General features: G+C 42.7%; 1 protein-coding gene across 1 annotated transcript in view; it reads left to right on the forward strand.

Annotated features, from left to right (window-relative positions):
* iqsec3b (IQ motif and Sec7 domain ArfGEF 3b) overlaps positions 1–15,000 on the forward strand; it is a gene marked incomplete at both ends in the record, with an annotated part of 74,068 nt that overhangs the window by 7,527 nt on the left and 51,541 nt on the right. Inside the window, 1 exon segment of the mRNA XM_083762984.1 lies at positions 6,074–6,148. Coding sequence (XP_083619110.1) covers positions 6,074–6,148 — 75 coding nt within the window.

Here is a 15,000-nt window from a genome sequence, read left to right on the forward strand (position 1 = left end):
ACTACAACATGACGTAACATATCATCCGCTCACGACCGGATCACACAGCGATTTAGTAACACAGACTAGGCTTTCTAGGAGGTGGAGAGCTTGGTGATGTGAGGTTAGATGGAGGGAGGTTATGCAGCCCTCCCGTCTAGAGTTTGGTCACCTACTACATTGCACCGTCGATCCGACTGATATGCCCATATGTGGAGATATCTGTATCTGTCAATCCTTGTCTCTTTCATATAACCATAGTCACAGAGTGACAGGGTTATGTCGGAGTCATTTAGTGACAGGCCGTGGTCAGATTTTAACCACTTTAGCCCTATTTGAATAATAGCTCACATTGTGGGCATGTGTAGTGTGTATTTGATGCACAATGTGTCGATGTGATGCATTGAATGTAAAATAAAAGCCCAAAATAGGGACGGCAGCTTTAAAGTGGTTAAAGTGGACTTCATTGGCATAAAGTTGCAAAGCATATTTGGTTGTGAGTTCTTAGGTTAGTTTTAAGTGTCAATAGGGAATAGAGATGTTTAAAGGTTTAGTTCACTTAAAGCTGTAGGAGACGGGGAGTCATATTTTGACAGCACAAACTGCCTGTCATAATTTCACCCCCCTCTGTATCGAAGTATTGGACAGTATAAAGATGTTCATATATATATTTTGTCTATTTCAACCATAAAGTGTTTTAGGTATTATAATACTTGACATTAATAAGTCAGTATAGTAGTCAGTTGTCATTATTAAGTACTTATATATAAAATTATAAATGTTTATGAGAAAATTATATTGTCTTATAAGATGTTTTATAATGCGTTATAAACATGGAATACATAGCAAGTTATGAAGTATTATAATACTTGATATTATAAGTCATTATAATAAAGATTATAATGTGTTATGATTAAGCTTATAAAGTATGATTATTTATCAGTGCTTATATAATATAATTATACATGTTTATGAGAAGTTTATGTGTGTTCATAATGCGTTATAAACAAGCATAGCAAGTGTTACCAGTATTTCCTATACATGACTTTAAGTCCAAAAATCTGAACTAACCCTTGAATAGGTATTGCACATTTTGGTGACAGCGTAGAAGAATGAATTTGAATAGAAGTTTGCTTTTGACCAGATATCTATCAATCTGCTCATAATATCAAGATGGAACAAAGGATGGAAACAGGGCGGTAATTTAATAGCTGGGGTCTAATTTGCGTCCTTTTTTTATACAGAGTTGGTTACTTTTGCAAGCTTTAATTCTTGTGGGATGTCAAGTGCCACTGACTGATGGACAAACTCTTTCTCTCTCTTTCTTTCTCTCTCTTTCTATCTCCCTCTCTCTCTCTCTCCGTCTTTCTCTCACAAAAAAACAAGAATCCTTGAAACTCACCCTCTCTAATGCTCTCGTCACTCTCTACAGGGTGCTCTCTGGAGAAACAGCATCGGCATGAAAGATAATGAAGGGATGAAGTCAGTGAAAGGGAGAGAGAAGTAAGGAAGGGAGAGACAGCAGGGGGTTTGTATAGTGTTTAAATATTCACCTGCTGTCTTTGTAAGAGCTGTTGGAGGTAATGGCTGCTATGTATATATGTGACTTGTATACATGGTTGGCCTCTGCTCTGTGTGCGCTGCGTGTGCGCTGCGTGCGTGTGCGCGTGTGTGCGCGCGTGCATATGTGTGTGCGCACGTGCGAGCGTGCACACGCTCAGAGGCAGAGTTTGAAGATCAATTCATGTTGGGAAATGACATTATCATAGTAAATAAAGTAGGCCTACTAATGCCTCTTTGTCCCCATGTGACCAACCCAAGCTGAGCCAAACTTAAGAGCGATGAACGGGAATAACTGAATAGCTCCCATGCGGTAGCAGCCCCCCCCCCCCCCCCCCCCCCTTTAGGCTATTTTGTTAGATTTATCAACAAAGGAAGTCACAAACATCCATTATTTCACCAGGGGAAAAAAATAGCAATTTATGCCAAAGCTTATCGATTTCTTTTTACCCCACACATATTTTCAACAAGTTTGCACCCCAGAAAAACGTCTCATCAGTCAGCTGGAGCAGCTCGGACAGTTTAACCTTTTTTTCCGGGTCCTATAGTACAACAAGAAGAAACGTTTCGATCTTTCACTCTTCCTCCAGCGTCTATCCATTCTGCAACTGTTGTCCCTGTCCCTGTGAGGCACCGGATTAGCCGTATTAGGCTGAGGTCGACTCCCTCTGTTTACATCTCATCAGTCATTGGAGTGTCCCTATACCACATGGCACGCCTGTGGAAGTCAATAGACCACTAATTATTTGGGATGGATTCCAACAGACGCACAAATCGAATAATTTAGGGAGCACTAAATAATGAAATATATACAGTACTTCTCAATTAGGCTTTTCATTTTTGAGTGGTGCAAGCACTCCAAGGAACAGCTTTGTCCCTATGTCCCAACCTGTGTGACTATGTCCCTGTGTCCCGATGTTTGGAGTACCAATAGGGGGTGCTGTTGCACCACTCGCTTCAGACTGGACTGATTTTTTAAGGAGAGTAGGCATTCCACGCTCCTTTGTATTATTTTTGCCTATGTCCAGCTTTGTGTGTGCGTACCCCATAGTGATGATTTGATTGGCAGAGGGCTTAAAAAGTGAAGATAAAAAGTGAGGACGCCAAAAGTGATTGGCCGGAATGTGATGATGTATGATAATAAGAGCGCCCCTCACTTCAGTGTGATTTCTTTCTACCCACACACAGAGAGTGAGATGTCATAAGAGAGAGAATGCAAAGCAAAGAAGGCTCTGGTAGGTGTTTGGGTGATGCAGCTGTAAAGTTCATGCCCATTGCAGTGGGTATGGATTATTCGAATCCCACTCTTAGGAACACAATTGGCCGTGTTCGTGGGTGGGTGTTCTCTGTTGCTGCACTATAGCGATTAGCTTCGTCTACTGCCTGTTCAGCAGGGAGTGGAGGGATCCTCTGCACACATTCTTCTCTCCTGGTGAAACCTCTCACTGTGAAGGAAATATTCCTTTGAGTTATGGTTACAATTAGTAAATATTTCTGGCTAGGTTATGGTCAGTGTTAAGATCAGGGATAAGAATTTGGGAGTTTAGTAGTGGTTGACATGGCTGTTATAGTTCAAGTTTGGGTCAGGTTGAAGGAAATCGGCTTTTGATGTGCACACAAGGATAAGAATACAATCCAGGGTGCTGTATACTTTTTAATCTGCTCTGAAGAAGGCTCAGCGTCAGCGTTCTCAAATAAACATGACAAATTGCATCTGAGCCAGCCTTGCATGCATCTTTTATTTTGGAGTGCCAATTTTTCCACTTAAACAATACAGAGTGCGTAGCGTTAGTCCGACGTCCCAATAATCCGACACCCATAATACTAATGAATAATAATGAATTGCATTTTTCTAGCTTTACAATGGTTTACAATGGTTCATTCATTCGTATACATTGGGAGGTGAAGCGGCGAACAGTCAACGCCAGCGTCCTCACTTCCCACATTCACGCACCAATGACATGGTGAGTGAGTGAGTGAGTGAGTGAGTGAGTGAGTGAGTGAGTGAGTGTGCGTGCGTGCGTTTGTGTGCGTGTGCGTGTGTGTGTTTGATTGATTGAATAGTTTATTAGAAAGAATGTATAAACAGCAACAGAGTACAGTCAAACACCAAAAGGGATAGCACCAAAAAAAGTCCTTGCAGTCTTGTTTCCATTTAGTCCATTTGAACAAGATTCAATATCATCATAGTAAAAACAACAAAAGTCCATAACAACACAGTAAAATAAAAACACTGTATAAACAATGCCCCACCCCCCACATTTTCTCTCCCTTGGGCCTGCGGAAAACTGGATTTTCAAGCCTGTTTTAACAAATTAACAGTTTGTGACGGAACGTTCCGCCAATTAGAATCCAACCGGCAACCGCTATTGGCGGAACGTTACTTCAGATAAGCTTTATTATTGATATCAAACCGGGTCGCTGATTTTCTTTTTTTGGCTTTGGCCTTTCCTTCTTCAGCGATCCTAGGCCGGTTTCGTGCATCCGCAGTTCACTTCTGGTATACAGCCGGACTAAAAAGCTGAATAACTAAATCTACGGAGCTCTCAATGGTTTTGATAAAACGTGCGATGTTCGGAGGTCTTTGCTGATTATCCAGTGATCCCGATTGGAACATTCGTGCTTTCTAGAGCAAGGATGGCTTCATTTTAGCTTGCTAGCATTGAGGCTAATTATTTAGCATCTAAGATGGCAGCCCAAGCCGGACGTGTATCCAGCGTTCAACACACTAAAACGAAGTAGTTCCGGGTCAGCAGTCTAGCGTTGGCTCTTGCGTCCACCAGGTGGCAGTCTATATGTTAAAAGTGATTTGCCTTTTTTGAGAGGGCATTCCACGCATTCCACGCTTGTGTGGCAGTGCTGTAGTAGGAGAGAGAGAGAGAGAGAGAGAGAGAGAGAGAGAGAGAGAGAGTGTGTGTGTGTGTGTGTGTGTGTGTGTGTGTGGGGGGGGGGGGGTTGGTTGAGTGTTGGTGTTGGTTGAGTCTTTACTACATTACCTCTAGGCACCATATAGGGTTGTTGAGCTGTTACTTTTTTGGACAGTCAGCACTAGACCTGCTGACTGTATGTCATGGCTGGTCTGTGTCACAGCCATGTGTCCTGAGGCCTGAATGGACGACTCACTGGATCAGTGCCAGAGATTCACCACTGCCTGACATGCTTATAGCTCAAGGACACCAAACCATTAAAGATATTTTATGAAGCTTAATGGCCTCTTGTTTTATGAGTTGGACCATGAGCCAGAGAACAACTGCTAGGGCATATAACACTGTAAAATCATGTGACATGTGCTTAAAACCAAAACACCAGTGTGTAATAATTAAATGCCAAATGTTTATTTATTACCATAAAATACAGTAGAACACCTCACGAGAACACATCAAACAGTTTAGTGTTCTAATTATTTTTTAAAGGTTTTCTTTTTGCGGCTTTCGCCTTTATTTTATATATTTTTTATAGAGGGACAGACAGTAGGCTGACAGGAAATGAGGGAGAGAGATGGGGGAGTGACATGCAGTGAGGGCCGCCGGGATCGGGAGTCGAGCCCGCGGCACACTGCCAGACTTGGACTACCAGCCAAGGTGACTGGACCGCTGAGCCACGGCCCAGGCCTAATGTTCTAATTCTAAACACGTGTATGATTGACTTTTGATTGTAGACCTAAACAGTAAACATAAATAAACGTATTTGCCGGTGTGTTACCGGCGACTAAACATGTTCTTCTGTTTATAATCTAAACACTGAGACACGTTTAAATAGTGTTACAAATAAGTGTTCAGTACTAAACCCTTGGATTTAGTGTGCAGCAGTGGTGACTAGGGTTGTCCCAGAGTTTGCGTAACTCTGTCTTACTCTTTGGCTCTGGGTTGTCCCGATCCGATGATTTTCAAATGTGATCGGGACATCCCTGGTATCAATATTATATCATGGATTAGATTGGATATTGTCTGTGATTTTGGATATTGTACTATTGTGATATGGCATAAGTGTCCTATAAAATAGGATTGGGAATAATCGGTATAGGCAGATACTCAAAATCAAATGATCGGAATCGGATCGGGAGCAAAAAAACCTGTTCGAGACATCCCTAGTGGTGACCATTTTATGGTTCCATCGATCCATACCACATTCATTTTTCCCATAGAAAGGTGACTCTTTTTGATACAATGACAGTCATGGTGGCAAGACTAACTGTTCAGGAGGGGAGAAAAACAGATTTTCTTTTAATCCAAAATGAGTTAATAGCACAGGCAGACTCTTCACAGCATGTCTGAAATAAATGTCAGAGCTGAAATCGATGTAAATGTAAATATATGACATAAATGCTTAAGCATAACATATAAGCTATGTATAATGTTAGAGTCAACTCGCTGTTTTCTGCAAGATATTACTCTATAAACCATATCTCTGGTAAACTGGTGGGTCACACTGAACAACCAATACTGTATGTCAATTTGAAGCTATGATTCCCTGCTTTCATATGACATGAAAAAACGACCGCATGTCCTTTCTCCGTCCCTCCATCCTTCTGCAGGAGTGAGACGGTGCTGCATCAGTTCTGTTGCCCCGCCCCAGAGAACCCAGAGACTGACACCACTGGCTCCTCTAGGTAAGACTGACACATGCAACATCCAATCAGAAACACTGTTACTGACCACTATAGGTCACTGACCACTAGGTCAGTGACAGTGAGAGAGAGAATGCGTGTGTGTGTGTATGTGTATGTGTATGTGTATGTACTGTATGTGTGTGTGTGTGTGTGTGTGTGTGTGTGTGTGTGTGTGTGTGTGTGAGAGAGAGAGTGAGTGAGTGAGTGAGTGAGTGAGTGAGTGAGTGAGTGAGTGAGTGTGTGTGTGTGTGTGTGTGTGTGTGTGTGTGTGTGTGTGTGTGTGTGTGTGTGTGTCTGTGTGTGTGTGTGCGCGGGTGCCTGCCTGCGTGCATGTATTAAGCCTGCATTCACAGCAGTTACGTGCTGTTATTATGCATCGCATGTGTGAGTAAGTGCTCACCATCAAAACAAAACAAAAACCTATAGCTGTAGCCTGAGGGAGCCTGGGATTAGAGTCACATGCACATATGCATATATGCCATGGGGCAAGAGAGCTGTAAAGGCAGAGAGAGATGGATAGAATGAGAGGGAGAGAGCAGGAGCGCGGGGGGATGGGGTGGGACGTTGGGGGGGGGGGGGGGGGGGGGTGGTAGATGACGTCTTATGGCTATGACTACCATTTCTAAGAATAGAGTTTTAGCCATTTTTTAATTAGGCCCCTTTCGGTGACTACTGCTCGTGTATGTCTACGTATAAGCAGTCGTCACTGTATTTGCTCATGCTTTGCGTGTATACTACACAAACACAAACGGCTGTTTGTTCGAAGGTGGGGGGTTCAGTTGTGCGTCGGATGGGGTGCTTATTTGCAATACAAGAGGTTTCACTCGTGTCAATTTCAATGAGTCACTTAATGAGATTGAAAAGTCCTATTCGTTCAGCATTGAGGGTAAATTGATGGCCACTTATGTGTCGTATGTCTCCCTGAATATTTATTCCCTGTATTGAATCTGTGTCCTAGGCGCTTCTTGCAATTTGCAGCCTTCTCTCATCCTCTCTGTGAATGTGAAGGGGGATACTAGGGGGATGCCATATACTGTGTGTCGTAGGCTCAATATGTCCGTTTGTCTCCTCCCCCTTCACATTCAATAGATCACGTGATCTTTTGTGGCCAGTTGTAATTTCCTGGGGTCTTGTCGGACTTAAAATTCATTGCTGTAAAAAATTGTAATAACAATTACATATTTAGCCACTTCGAATGCCCCTGCCCCCCTGTCAAAAATTGCTATAAAATCGTTAAAACGAAAGACAGCAGCAAATGAAAAAACACTCATCTTTTATTTTCTCAAATACCAACCTAAAACATGAACCTTGGTTGAAAAAAGTTGTCTTTAAGTACATGTAGGCTACTTATTGAACCTAGTTATGTTAGGTTTAACCCTAACTAACCCTAACACACTGTTGGCTAAATAAATGTTGACCTGGATCTCATTCTGCGCTGCTCAAAACGTTACCAAAACGAATATAGAACATCTTGAAGTAACAAATATGTAGAGTTGCTGAATGAGTATTTGAAATGTAGCCTACAAGTTTTGGGTGATTTGGACATAATGTAATTTAATTCCACCCATGAATAGTAAGTACTCTTGGTGGTGTAGAGCAGTGGCTTCCAACCAGTGGTCCATGGACCACCAGTTGTCCCAGAGGAGGTTCCAGGTGGTCCCCAGTTAAACTTAAATGATGGACGAGTTGGTAACCAAATGGACCCTTATAGATCATTGTCTTGAGAGCGTAAAATGAAACCAAATGGACCCTTGTGGCTCCATTTGGTTTCATTTGTACACTCTCAGTTCCGGCGGTCCTTGAAATTAAAAGGTTTGAGAACCACTAGTGTCTATCTAGACACCGCACTTCATCAAAACTGCCTTGAGATAACTGAACTGCCGTTGTGTAAATAAGGTTAGGGATAGGGTTAGTATGAAACTGTGTCTTGATTACACTAAACAAATCTCCCTACCATTTACTAATACTGCGTGATATTTGCTTCATAATAATTGTCTCTCAAATTGATAACATCTTGTTAGGTACTGTAACAATCCATCATAGAGCAGCTAGGAGAGAAAACAGTGCTCTGTGTGCTGAGAGGCATGAGTCAGTGGAGCGAAAATAACAATGACTTCGACAAACACTCCAAATCACTCTTATAAAAACAGCACACACACATCACACGATGTGTCACTTATATTGTATGCTGTTAATAATTTTTTAAAGGACCCTTATATTGAAAGGCCTTCTTGATTAGAAGAGGTCACTGTGACATTTGGCCTGTGTGTGAGTTTAGATGATTGCACTGGATAGTAATCAGCTGTGTGGGCACTGGGCTTGCAAACATCATTTGTGTAATTTTGAATAAAAAAATAATTGTATTTACAAGTACTGTAAAAAGAACAAGACAATTGAACGCATGTTGTATTGTATTTCATTTTGTTAGTTTCAGTTTTTACTCCATGACCTTGTAAAAGACGAAGAACCATTCAGTAAAGAACATTCAACATCAGGATTCTGTCATTCTTTTTATGGGAATTGGAGTTTAGCTCGCTGTTGAGCTAAGTTAAGCATACACTTTGGCAGGAACAGCACACACGATATGACTGGAATGTATATTGCTTGTGCAAATACATTTGTAAAAAGAAGAAAATATATATACACACGCGTCGCATGCGTGCATGCACGCGTGCACACACACACACACACACACACACACACACACACACACACACACACACACATACATAGCGTATCCATGTCATGTCATGGATACATGTATGTGTTACGCACCATTAGTCTAGTCTTAATACAAATGGCTCAATAGATACATGATGGCAGTTAATCGACTTTCAAGTATATTGGCAATCATTTATAATAGCGATAACTAGACAGTATTATAAATAGGGTAGGATATTAGAGCAGAGCGTACAGTGGTGGGGTGTTCCCAGAAAAAAAAGGAGGCAACAAAACAATAACTTTGCCCAACCAAAACCGATAACAAAGGAGGAACTACAACTGAAACCTAACACTCCTTCCCGAAGGGAGCTAAACATAAACCAAAAATATAAGCAAAAGTTAACCAACAGAATAATAAGTTAAACAGTTAAATAAGCAATGTTATCTCGTTGGAAGCCAGGCAAAGGCTGTCTCTTATAGTAGACGCTCTGAGGCCTCAGAGCGCTCTGAGGCCGCTCTCGAAATGATGATGATGATATAAGCTTAGCTCCATAACTGTAGAAAAGAACCAATAAGTCGTTAGTATAAATATATATATGGAAATAGCGATAAGTACATATATATATATTTAAACAACCATAACCATAAATAACAATACCATAAATAATAATAATAATAAACAGCTCGCCGTTACAAATGTCATGCCATGTTAACAGCCAGTATTGGTCCTTGAGTGGTCCTTAAGGCGGTTCCAGGTGGTCCCCAGATAAATTATGGAGAGTTGGTAACCAAATGGACCCTTATAGATCTTTAACTCTTGAGTTAAATTATTGGTAAAAATCGACATAAATTCATTTAGAAGAAGTCTGCACATTTAGAGAATACTCGAAGAATTTTTTATCAACGTTTGCCTGTTATCTCTCCTATGGTACCACATCAATACAGCATGGAATTGTGGACAGAATCTAAAATAGTTTTGGGTCTGAGAGGCTAAATCTCATCAAATGCTGATCCGTGGCTCAAATGCAGAATAAATAATGGACCTTGATATACGAAAAGGGTTGGAAACCACTCTTCTATACTGTCACTGAGTGACTATCCCTCTGACAAATTGCCCACAATTTCACACCTTGCCTATACAAGGAAAGGTCTAGCCATGTATTGGTTTTTGCTGTCTTGTTTCCCTTAACTGATGCTTTCTAATAACTGGTGTTTCCATCCACCCTATTGGATGGATTCCATCTCGCTCTACCCTGTTGTTGCGCAAACAGACGTGCGCGCACTTGCACGCACCAATGGGACACATACATACACAGACATAGCATATGTCCGTTTCTACATGGTGTGTGTGTGTGTGTGTGTGTGTGTGTGTGTGTGTGTGTGTGTGTGTGTGTGTGTGTGTGTGTGTGTGTGTGCGCCTGTTGGCTGTGGAAGTGTAACCCGCACTGCTAAATGTATCTGTCTAATGCATCAGTCTGCTCTTCACCCGACATGCCATGAGAGATATGCTACTCTCTCATGACCTCCTCCTCCCTGAGAGAGAGAGAGAGAGAGAGAGAGAGAGAGAGAGAGAGAGAGAGAGAGAGAGAGAGAGAGAGAGAGAGAGAGAGAGAGAGAGAGAGGATGGAGGGGGAGAGTGAGAGAATGAGGGAGAGAGTGAGGGAATGAGGGAGAGAATGAGGGAGAGAGTGAGGGAATGGGAGAATGAGGGAGTGAGGGAGAGAGTGAGGGAGAGAGTGAGGGATCGAGAAAATTCAATTCCATCTCAGAGAGAGAATAGAAAAAGCACAGGTCTCTACCAGGTCACGAAGGTTTGTGATGTTTGGACCAGGGGGGCAGTCAGACAGATATTTTGTGAAGCCTGAAACTCCTGAAAGTTCATATAATGGCCTGTTGTGGCGCTGTCACTGGACCCAAAAAAACCCATAGCCCCATAGAAGTCCATGTATTTGGGCCAAACTTCACCTAGACTGTATTACCTTAATAAACATGGTCATGAATACTTTCTGCTTCCAGTCACTAGTTTAAAGTCTCATTTCTAATGTCATAATATTATTTTTGGAAAATTATGGTCCCATTTATAAAATAAATTACCATAAAGTCACGTATGTTCTGAGGGGCGTGGCTACCGTTACAGTCTATGATCGGGAGTCCCCACCCACTCGAGTCAAAATAAAAACCAACGGAGAAGAAGGGGGGAAGTCCCGCCTCGTTGTCTGGGCAGCCAATGGCCAGCTGGGCCCAAACGGAGCCAGCCAATGGCCAGCTGGGCCCAAACGGATCTAGAAAGATGGCGACTTACAGTGCAGGAATAACAGGCTTAATTTTACGTCCATATTAGACCCGGGGAACGCTTTGTCCATATTTTTTACAGTCTATGGTTTGGACAAATTGTGTAGGAGTAATATAAACGTATGTGTGTTTTATTTACACAAAAGAAAGTGCCTCTTGGTGGCACTATAGGGCAATATTAAAAGGGTGGCATTACCACTACTTCCTCAACGTAGTGGAAATGTGCGTGCAAAGTTTCACAGCACTTCTATGCTGCGTTCATGATTTTTTCTTTTTTTAGTTTTTGTCAGGTGAAACCTGTCACATAACTTGTCTGCTTTTTTAGCGACCTTGTCATGATTGACTGCCCCCTAAGCCAATGGTATAGTCTGAAACTCGTGTAGCCAATCACGTAGTAGCGACCTGGGAAAGCGTCTCCTACTAATACAATATTAGCACACCGCAGCCACTTTAAGACCAGCTCGAAGTGACAACAGCTGAGCTAACTGGTGAGGGGCGGGGGGGATTGGGGGGGGGGGGGGATGGAGACAGCGCTTGTTTCACCTGACAAATATGACTACGTCATCATTTCTTGTTTTTTCAGGTACTAACTAAACTAAAATTGCTCTATAGGTCATTATCTACAAATTAGAAGTGAAAGTTAAACTTTTGTTGAGTTGTAAATGACGGTCTGTCTATGGACCCCACTACTAGTTTTTAGCTCGTTTTTCCTACTATTTTTGTGGATTTACACCAATACTGGGTGGAAACAAATATTATATGTGTAATAAGGTTTAAGTACCAAATGCTACTTCTGATTGTGAATCCATACATATCTCATATGTTCAGATTGGATAATGTAATCAAAAGTTACAACAGTTTACATATTTTGGTAGGGCTGATGGGGGTTGGCACCTGACTACGCCCCCTATAGGCCAATTATTTTATTTTGGTGATTGCCACTCGAACCAAAATGGTTCTATAGACCCTCACCTTCAAATTAGTACTGAAAGTGAAACTTTTACATGAGTTGTAAATGACAACTACATTTAACATGGAGACGGAACCCCACTATTTTAAGGAGTCAGGGTTGTTACGTTTCAGAGGCAGGTAGATTTGGCTGTCATCAGCGTAACAGTGGAAGGAAACACCGTGTTTTCTAAAAATAGATCCTAGGGGGAGCAGGTACAACATAAACAAGATTGGACCTAAGATCGAGCCCTGTGGCACCCCGCAGTTGAGGGATTCTGTGGAGGATGTAGCGTCTCCTAGGGTGACACAGATACTTCTCCCTGACAGGTAGGATCTGAAAAACTCCAGTGCTGACCCTCTCATGCCAACCCAGTGCTCCAAGCGAGAGAGCAAAATGCTGTGTCGAAAGCGGCAGTCAGGTCCAAGAGCACCAAAATAAGAGAATCACCAGAGTCCGTAGCCAAAAATATATCATTAAAAATTCGTACGAGTGCAGTCTCAGTACTATGGAGGGTTTTGTACCCAGACTGGAACACTTCTAGGATGCCATGGGCGTTCAGATGGGGCATCAGTTGGGCCAGGACGCATTTTTCCATAACTTTCGAGTTAAACGGGAGCTTGGAAATAGGCCTGAAGTTGGATGGGACAGAGGGATCGAGGTTGTGCTTTTTAAGCAACGGCTGTACCACAGCATGTTTAAAAACAGCTGGTACATCACCTGCCAGGCACTGGTTTATGATCAATAGGAGATCCGGCCCTGTAGCACCACTGGTCTCTTTAGCCAGCCGAGGGGGAAGGACGTCTAAGGGGGAGCCAGTCGGTTTTATTTGGGAAATAATTTCCTCTAGCTGAATAAGAGACACAGGGCTGTATTTTGCGTGTCTTAAGTACCAGGTCTTATTCCCTAACTTGAGTAAACTAAAGACCTGGAGGCGTGATCAATGCCATTTGGCTATTCTGAGTGGCCAAAGAGCATTGATCACGCCTCCAGGTCTTTAGTTTACTCAAGTTAGGGAATAAGACCTGGTACTTAAGACACACAAAATACAGCCCACAGGCTCAAAGTGGCTCAAAATGGCGGGGCAGATGACAGCAGTAGACGGGTCATGTGTCGGAGTAGGGATGGTAGCAGAGGCGCAACACGGACCGAACGCTAGGGGGGGACAAATAGCGGCGAAAAATCCGTCCCCCCCGTCCCCCCCACCACCCTAGGGGAGGGGGGGATGGGGGGGTCTAACCACAAAAACGTGGGGTTATGGTTAGGGTTTGGGGTCCTACAGAGAGGTTGTTCCAGTGACTCAATGTACATACAAAACTGCGTTTTGGCACAGTTATTATTATTATTATTATGAATTACCTGGCTGTGATTCCTCCTCCACAAAAACGTGGGGTTATGGTTAGGGTTTGGGGTCCTACAGAGAGGTTGTTCCAGTGACTCAATGTACATACAAAACTGCGTTTTGGCACAGTTATTATTATTATTATTATTATGAATTACCTGGCTGTGATTCCTCCTCCACAAAAACATGGGGTTATGGTTAGGGTTTGGGGTCCTACAGAGAGGTTGTTCCAGTGACTCAATGTACATACAAAACTGCGTTTTGGCACAGTTATTATTATTATTATGAAATACCTGGCTGTGATTCCTCCTCCTCCCCATTTATCTCAAAACGTAAAAGTTTAACCACATTATCAGCAGCGCCTCGAACAGGTCAAAACTCACTGACCATCTGATCTGTAAGTTAGCCTATCCTATATAAAATGTACAACACCTGGGAAGTTTTCAGGAGAGGATGTTTTAACATCAACATATATAGTTAGTGTTAAACCCATGCAACTCGGGAGAAAAACCTGCAGCGCCTTACCTGCATGTTGACAGTTTAATAGCGGCGTGACCCGCCGGCGTCGATCTCCTCCTTTACCCAAATCCCCCAAAATAATAATATAATTCCCAAAGTGGGGTCCGGGGACCCCCAGAGGTACAACTACATGATAGTTTGTGGCATGTCATGTGGACGCTCTCAGTGGAGTCCCTTCCCACCGCTAGACATGGCATTACAATAGGGTCCGTCCGAGCTGTATAAAACTATAAATCTTCTCTTATGGGGGTCCTTCTCTTCTCTTCAAATGGGGGGGGTCCGCAGGCTAATACGTGTCCATTTGGGGGTCCTTGACATGAAAAGGATAAAGTAAATCCATTCATCTATCTACTGATCGTCTGACCGAAGTGGTGCGTGACATCAAAAGTGGTGTCCTATTGAATCCTGTTCCTGTATTATTAGAATCATTACAGAGTGCAAAGCACATTGGGTCACTGATGGCGGTGTAACAACTCCCAAACTTCCGACAACAGTAGAACGGGACAAACCATTTTGGGATTTAAACAGGGGTGGATCAAATATATGGTTCAAAATATATCGCGTTTATGAACGCAGGATTTCAAAAGTATTACTCCTAAGATAACTTTGGAGCCAGGGGGGATACAGGGGGGGACCCCCCCAGCCAGGGGGGACCCCCTAACTCATCTGGGGGGGACCAATGTGACGCTGGCAGGGGACGAAACCCCTCCGTCCCCTAGCCTATTGCGCCCCTGGATGGTAGCCCTAATGTTAGCTACTTTTTCCATAAAAAACTTTAAAAAGAGCTCACATCTTTCAGGGGAAGCATCTAGACAGACAGGCTGGGGCACGTCAAGAATGTCGTTTATAGTTTTAAATAAAACCTGAGGTTTGTCACAATGATATCTGAAAAATATTTCATTTTTTCAGTTTTGACAATTAGCTGGTATTTACGCCAACTATCACGCAAAATGTCAAACGACACCGTTAGCTTATCTTTTTTCCACTGACGTTCAGCTCGCCTGCATTCTTTTCGGACCTTCCGTGTGCTGTCATTTAACCAGGGCTCAGTTTTAGGTTTAGCTCGCCTGGTTTTAATGGGAGCAACAG

Source organism: Protomyctophum parallelum, assembly GCF_964188405.1.
Source record: "Protomyctophum parallelum genome assembly, chromosome: 4".
Classification (NCBI taxonomy): Eukaryota; Metazoa; Chordata; class Actinopteri; order Myctophiformes; family Myctophidae; genus Protomyctophum; species Protomyctophum parallelum.